Genomic DNA, 8,329 nt, shown 5'->3' with positions numbered 1-8,329 from the left:
AGCAAAGGCATTGATATAACTATATAGGTTGATAGCAAAGGCATTGATATAACTATATAGGTTGCTAGCAGCAAAGCAAACCTTTGTATAGGCCAATACTGTTTCCTGAACATAAAATACAGTCTTTAATATTTATATATATTATACATAAAATGTATCACATTTGAAGTATTTCTTAAACACTAAGTCATGACCTAAACATCTTAACAGTCTCTACATGTTCATCATTTCATCAAGAGCTATTAAAAAAAAGCTAACAAGGCAAAAAAGGCCAGAAAAACTAAGATTGTGACCAATTTGTAGACAATGTGCTAAGAGACTAGCGTGCTGATACTCCACACCACTAGGAGGCAGCCCTGAGTCGACGTCACACATTAGACATTCTTTACCTCCACCACGAATTACTGGTCATGTGACAAACTATTTCAACATGGCTTTGTTTTGAACTCATGGATGTTTATATTTTGAGCACCATAACGTGCTTTAAGCTTTAAGCATAAACAGAACAACGGAGGACAATCATGGATAAAAGGAAAAAGCAATTTGATGTGACTGCTTCCTCGGTGAGTCACTTAGCTACATGAATTCACAGTGTGAGAGAGACTTTGTCCATCATTGTCATGCTGCTTTCATGTTCGTAACTTCAGTTGTGCTGTTTTGAAGAGCCCCTCTGGACGTTCAGTGTTCACAGATAGAGATATTAGCAAATGTTTTTGTTTATAATATAAGAGCCTCATAAGCTTATTTTTAAGGGAGGAAATAATCAGACTGACAATCGGACTAGATTACAGCTCTGATCTAAATAGTTCTCCACCTAACTCCCCTGAGGCCATTAGCTATGTGTAGTGTGTTCAAGCTTCCCTTAATTGTTCTGTTTGATAACATTTTGTCATTGATACTTTCTTCTTCTTGACAGCTGGTTGATCTCAAAGCCGAACTCTACAGGAAGCAGGAGCAATTCAAACATGCCAAACTGGGGCAAGACCCAGGGGCTGGAGTTAAATCACTATTCAAAACCAAGGTATATTTCACGAGCCTATTGCTATTACAAAAGAGTTGAGTAATGAATGAATGGTCTTTATTGTCATTAATACAGTACAGGTACCATACAACGAAATTTAGTAGGGGGGGCTCCCCTGGTGCTTGGAAAAAAGACTAAAAACAAGAGAGCCAAGGATAAAATAAAAAAGAGAAAGGAGCTGGTTTACATAAATAAAGGCTATGTACACTATCTACTATACTATACTACTATACTATACAATAAAACACTGTGCTGTACTCTATGCTATACATATCCTAACTTTTTCCTATATCTGAACCTTATGTACAGTAATGTTGAGTAATGTGACACCACTTTTACCGTAAATAAAATAAATACTGTAATACACTTGTGTGCTCCTGCGCCTGTGTAGAAACCTAACGTATGGACCAAACAGAACGAGGGCGTGTCTGAACGGGCTCAGAAGGATGTGGAACAAGTGACCGAGGAAGAAAACAACCTTGATAAGTCCAGGTTCGTACTGCCCCACTGGCTACACACCCACAGCCATAGCATCATGTGTTTCTAAGTACTGCACCGTCACTCCTTATGACCCTTTACGCTCTCTCATTGCATACCGATGTCTTTACCTACAGACGCAAGCTAGAGGAGAAGGCCAAACTCTATGAACAGATGACCAAAGGAGACTTCCCTGGTAACAGTATAGGCACCTCATTATGTCTGAAAGGTGTCCAAACAAATGTTTGACGTCATCAAGAGACATTATCTCATACACGTGATCATACTGCGTGTCTGGTTCTGTGGTTTTATTTTCTCACTTTCCGACCGTCCTGTGTTCCCCTTGTGCCAGACGAGGAGACGGAGGGGCTGTTCCTGGTGGATTTCACCCAGAAGATTATTGACAAGAAGAGAGAAACTCATATGGCCGTCGAAAGAGAGAGCGAGAGAGAGGACAGGGACGGAGAGCGCTTATCCCCGATCCCACCACCGGAGAACCCAGACGAGGAATGGTAATGACGGCACAGCAGACAACTCCAACAGTTCCCTTCATACCGTACTGTACACCAACTACAGCAGAGAGAAAGATCACCTCAGTTTATCCTTTAACTTTAATTGTTTTAAAATATGTTTGAGACTATGTAGAGACTGTAGAGATTGACAGGAAGAACGGGTGAGAGAAAGTGAGAGAAAGTGAGTGAAAGGAGAGATGACTCGATGGTCAGAATCAAACCAGGGACCCTGCGATTGCCACACAATCGCCCCCCCCGATTATCCTTTTTGAAACAATTTCCCTAATGCTGTGCATTTGCAGTGTTATAGTTTCAATTTTTGTCTGTGAAGGGATATCGTACCCTTTCTGTAAGGTCTCTTTGTTTGATCCTGAAGCATGTTTGTGGGTGCCTGAAGGGAATTGAAGCACTGCCTCCTCTCTGCCTCCTCTTTAGGGTGGACTATGAGGACGCTTTGGGCAGGTCGCGGAGATGCATGAAGAGGGACCTGCCAGGGTTCATGAAGATGGACAAAGACCTTGGGGGGAAACGGTACCAGTCAGAGATTAAATAAACCATGCTTATAACTATAGGCCCTATCTCATCAATAGTTCCAAATTAGCACATTCGCTACCACTGACGCTTGAATGGTTACAGACAATGAAAAGATGGCATTGCTGGAAAACAAAGTACTGGTTCAGAGCTCTTATGCGATTGTTTGTCCAATCAGACATGACCCGGCTGACCTGACCTTGCTGTCGGAGGACATGCGCAGAGAGCTGCAGAGGCAGGAATGGGAGAGGGAGGAGGAGGAGGCCATGAAGAGGCCTGTGGGACCCATCCACTACGAGGACATCAGGGAGCAAGGTTGGCACTGCAGTTGTTATTGTAACGTTACTTTTGGGATTCAAGGATTCCCATAGATAGGGAGCTTATCTTATCAAATCGTTGCTTCTTTCCTCTCTCTCTCTCTCTCTCTCTCTTTCTCTCTCTCTCTCTCTCTCTCTCTCTCTCTCTCTCTCTCTCTCTCTCTCTCTCTCTCTCTCTCTCTCTCTCTCTCTCTCTCTCTCTCTCTCTCTCTTTATCTCCATCCCCTCTCTCCATTTCAGAGGCTCGTGATCTGGGTGTGGGCTACTTTGCATTCTCCCAGGACCAGGAGCAGCGCAAGAAACAGAGAGAGACTCTGGACATGCTCAGAGATCAGGTGAGCCACACTAACCCCTCAGCCCCATGGGATTCGCACCATTTAATATTGCATATTCACAGTTCATGTGAATGAAGATGGGTAAAAATCTGTAGTTTCTGAATGTCCAATCTCTCTTGCTCTTTTTCCTCTACCTCTCTCTCTCTCTCTCTCTCTCTCTCTCTCTCTCTCTCTCTCTCTCTCTCTCTCTCTCTCACACACACACACACACACACTCCGTTGTCTTTCTCTCTGGTGGTCAGACGACAGACCAGCGCAGCAGGAGGGAGATGCTGAAGGACAAGAGGAAGGCCCTGCTGGGCGCTCGGTTGTCCAAAGTGAGGCAGAGGAAGATGAAGAAGGCCAAGCAGGACGGCACTTGGGAGGACCCGGGAGCTGCTGACCAGAACGAAGGTTAGGACTCGCCCACTCATGTAGTATATCAGCCAACTCGTGAGTTTAGAATGATAAGGTTCTATCTCCGTTTAGAATGATAAGGTTCTATCTCCGTTTAGAATGATAAGGTTCTATCTCCGTTTAGAATGATAAGGTTCTATCTCCGTTTAGGGCAGTTCAGAGATATTGAGCGTCAACGTTTTTTACATTCCATTATGTTTTGTGAGATGGAACCTTTGTATTTTATTAATTACTAACTAAAACATTTCAACATTTTAAAAATAACACCACACAGGCATTAATAAACACCTAATGGATCAGATTATGTAAAAAAACTACATTTTGACCAAAAATTGAGATAGAACCTTATAATTCTAACGTCACAAACTGATGCTAGATTGCATGCCTTTAACCACCCTGTATAGTTGACGCTGATGCTGTCAGTGTTATTCTATTCTCTATCTATCCTTCAGAAGAGGAGGAGGATTTGCTCGGGCCACTGCCTCCATCAGATGGCCCCCCAGAGGCCCCTGTGGTGAAGAAGGTGGAGGTGGAGGTCCAGGAGAGGAGGGACACCAGGCCAGGAGTACCCCACGTCAGAGAGTGGGACCGGGGAAAAGGTAAACACTGAAGTTCAACTTCAGCTCTATTTTATATAAATATATATAGTCTATGTATGGGAAACACCGACTGGCCTCTCTTCTCTAGTATGACAACGCTCTCTTCTCTAGTATGACAACACTCTCTTCTCTAGTATGACAACACTCTCTTCTCTAGTATGACAACACTCTCTTCTCTAGTATGACAACACTCTCTTCTCTAGTATGACAACACTCTCTTCTCTAGTATGACAACACTCTCTTCTCTAGTATGACAACACTCTCTTCTCTAGTATGACAACACTCTCTTCTCTAGTATGACAACACTCTCTTCTCTAGTATGACAACACTCTCTTCTCTAGTATGACAACACTCTCTTCTCTAGTATGACAACACTCTCTTCTCTAGTATGACAACGCTCTCTTCTCTAGTATGACAACACTCTCTTCTCTATGACAACACTCTCTTCTCTATGACAACACTCTCTTCTCTAGTATGACAACGCTCTCTTCTCTATGACAACGCTCTCTTCTCTAGTATGACAACACTCTCTTCTCTAGTATGACAACACTCTCTTCTCTAGTATGACAACGCTCTCTTCTCTAGTATGACAACACTCTCTTCTCTAGTATGACAACACTCTCTTCTCTAGTATGACAACACTCTCTTCTCTAGTATGACAACACTCTCTTCTCTATGACAACACTCTCTTCTCTAGTATGACAACGCTCTCTTCTCTAGTATGACAACACTCTCTTCTCTAGTATGACAACACTCTCTTCTCTAGTATAACAACACTCTCTTCTCTAGTATGACAACACTCTCTTCTCTAGTATGACAACACTCTCTTCTCTAGTATGACAACACTCTCTTCTCTAGTATGACAACAGTCTCTTCTCTAGTATGACAACACTCTCTTCTCTAGTATGACAACGCTCTCTTCTCTAGTATGACAACGCTCTCTTCTCTAGTATGACAACACTCTCTTCTCTAGTATGACAACACTCTCTTCTCCTTCCCCAGAAGACTTCGGGCTGGGACAGTGGACAAATCAGCGCCGGGAGGAGAGAGATTCTGAGTTTGCGCCTCCCTCCGCGTACTACGAGGAGAAGGGACCAGGGCGTGGCAACGCTGCCAGATGGGTACAGGACAAACCCAAACTGGCCTTCAAGTGGTCAGATGGGATGGCTGGGGGGAGCAAGGAGAAACCCCAGCCCCAACCCCAACCCCAACCTCAGCCCAAACGTAGCCCTGTCCCCTCTCAACCCCACCACACACCACCATCCCCTGCTCAGCCCAAGACCACTGACCAACCCCAAAATACAACCCCCACTGATCCTGTCCCTCAGTGCGCCCCTCAACCCCCCTCACATTACACCCCTTCTGACCCTCAACCCCCCTCACATTACACCCCTTCTGACCCTCAACCTCCCTCACATGACACCCCTTCTGACCCTCAACCCCCCTCACATGACACCCCTTCTGACCCTCAACCTCAGGACACGTCACCTCCGACGACGGCTCCCACTTTTCAACCTCAGGTTGCACCTCCGCCCTGTCATCCTCAGTACCCCCTCCCACCTCATCCTCTGTACACCGCCTCACCTCAGTACCCCCCTCAATTTCCTAACCAATATGTACCCCAGTATGCCCCACAGCACCAGTCCCAGTATCCTCCTCAGCCCCAGTATCCTCCACAGTATCAACCCCAGTATCAACCCCAGTATCAACCCCAGTATCAACCTCAGTATCAACCCCAGTATCCACCCCAGTACCCCCCCGGCACCCAGCCCCAGTACCCCCCTCAAACCCAGTACCCCCCCGGCACCCAGCCCCAGTACCTCCCTCAAACCCAGTACCCCCCCGGCACCCAGCCCCAGTACCTCCCTCAAACCGAGTACCCCCCAGGGACCCAGCCTGAGTACCCCCCTCAAACCCAGTACCCCCCCGGCACCCAGCCCCAGTACCTCCCTCAAACCGAGTACCCCCCAGGGACCCAGCCCGAGTACCCCCCTCAAACCCAGTACCCCTCCAACACTCTGGAGGACATGCTGTCCTTCTATAAGAACACTGGATAAGAATCCTTACCCACAACCCCAATTTGAGTAAATAACTGTATTAAACTTATTGTATGAAACTAAAATTATATTAGACACGCAAAAAGGTGTCGTATGTTGGACTGTAAAGAAAAAAGAGGAAGATTGAGAGGTAGAAGGTTCGCTGACGGCTCTCGTTGTACCAGAAAAAAAAAAGGACCTGTCTCCTGTCTTATTTATTCGACTTTGGACATGACACAAAAATCAGCTGTGGGTATTTTGAACCTGTGAATTAAAGAATTTTGAATTTACATTGTCATGTGTTTTATGTATCTTGTCTGTGGTGATGACAGCCTTGGGATGTCTATTACATTTACATTTACATTTTTGGCATTTAGCAGACGCCTTATTCCAAAGCGACTTACAATCAATACATTTGAATACTAAGCAAGTGAATCATCAATCCATCAGTCGTAGCAGGAAGAGTAATCCAGCTCAGGCCTGGGGCCATTGATAGAAGGAAAAACTTTCTCCTATCACCTTCTAAACCTTTTTTTTTTTACACTGGAGAAACAGAGAAACAGTACAAGGGGGGCAATACTGTAGAAGTTTTTAGGAACTCAGTAGAGGGGAAAGCGGGTGTCTTTAGGAGACGCAGTGCTGAGGGGCAGAAGATGTCTCAGGAGGAGCAGTTAAGGTGTAACCTGAAGAGATCACTTCAGTCACTATTGGTTATGTGTCAGTAGTTACTACACAGTGGCTGCTACTACTTCATTTTAAATGAATATAATTGTGCGTTTTAGAGGTTCTCTCCTTATACATAATATAACTCCAGATTGGTTTAGACTGGTCGTATTCATGTTCATTTGGCAAGGTTATGTAATACTTACATGGTAAGAGGTGCAGGGGATTGGCTGGTATGTAAAAGCCTTCACTCTGCATAAGTGCAGTGATTGACAAGTGTGGAACTTTAGTCCACCATATGCAATTACCTGCAATCACTGAAGGCTCACAATTTACATTTAGATGGCACTAACCAAATGGAATCTGTAATGGGAAATGTTGGATGTTGATTGACTGGTTGTTGATTGGATGTTGATTTGACAGGGAGGTAACTGCAGAATGAGTCTCTAGATGGCGCTGTGTTCATTTTCTATTGAGCAACAGGAGTGATACTATAGTTCACAGGCTTCCATAGCCTAATAATGAAGCTGTGTTTTTTGTCTTATAAAAGGTATTTCACAAAATGTTACTTACTTACTTTTTGTGTGCTTCGTGTTTTTCTATTGCCACTGTTGGTTGTATCTCTTTATAAAGTGTCGAGTTTTTTCGTGATTCAATTGTCTGTAACTTTATTTGGGTAAACTGTCTCTATAGCAGCTTAAATATTTCTCTTCAAAAGATTGATGCGTTTTAGTTTCTTGCTCTAAAACGTGATGAAATGTGTCATGTTTAACTGTGTACCATTTAGAGGTTAGTGCTTCTTTTCACTTAGATATTAATTGTAAAATACATTTTGACTAGTATATTTGTAGGCTATGCCGGATTTTTTTTGGGTGCGTGTGTGTGTGTGTGTGTGTGTGTGTGTGTGTGTGTGTGTGTGTGTGTGTATGTGTGTGTGTGTGTGTGCGCGTGTGTGTGTGTGTGTGTGTGTGTGTGTGTGTGTGTGTGTGTGTGTGTGTGTGTGTGTGTGTGTGTGTGTGTGTGCGTGCGTGCATATGTGCGTCTGTGTGTGTGTGTGTGTGTGTGTGTGTGTGTGTGTGTTAAAGTGTGATAAATCAGTTAATCCTTCCCTGGTCCTTCCCCAGTATTCTGTGTATGAGAGATGCAACATCAAGGGGGAAATTCACAGGGAGAGAAAATGGCAGTAGGACAAAAAAAATAACCATGACCCTGTTATTTTCTTTATACGAATACAGTCCTGTAATATGGCCTCCTTCAGTTCTTACCTATGACATATACCTGATGCTTTACGTCTTGACAAGATGTCATTGAAAACACTGATAACATTAGGTATCAATTTCGTTTTCAAGGAATGTTTTGAAATAGAATAGTTTTGTGTGTCTAATATACTGTTGGGTAAGTACCCACAGAGTTGTGGGTGGCAAAACCTCAGATCTGTGCAC

General features: G+C 44.1%; 1 protein-coding gene across 1 annotated transcript; it reads left to right on the top strand.

The window, feature by feature from the left end:
* Nucleotides 1-487: 487 nt before the first annotated feature.
* On the top strand, nt 488-6,248 carry ccdc174 (coiled-coil domain containing 174). The gene is made up of 11 exons (XM_080548578.1): nt 488-563; nt 917-1,021; nt 1,413-1,513; nt 1,636-1,694; nt 1,851-2,010; nt 2,446-2,541; nt 2,720-2,856; nt 3,099-3,193; nt 3,436-3,586; nt 4,042-4,188; nt 5,191-6,248. The coding sequence occupies exons 1-11, from the start codon at nt 522-524 to the stop codon at nt 6,243-6,245; spliced, it is 2,148 nt and encodes a 715-aa protein (XP_080404704.1). The 5' UTR covers nt 488-521; the 3' UTR covers nt 6,246-6,248.
* The last annotated feature ends 2,081 nt before the right edge of the window (nt 6,249-8,329 follow it).

This window comes from Nansenia antarctica, assembly GCF_963989245.1.
Source record: "Nansenia antarctica genome assembly, chromosome: 18".
NCBI lineage: Eukaryota > Metazoa > Chordata > Actinopteri > Argentiniformes > Microstomatidae > Nansenia > Nansenia antarctica.
Note: the sequence above shows the minus strand (reverse complement) of the source record. Positions and strands in the feature narration are given on the sequence as shown.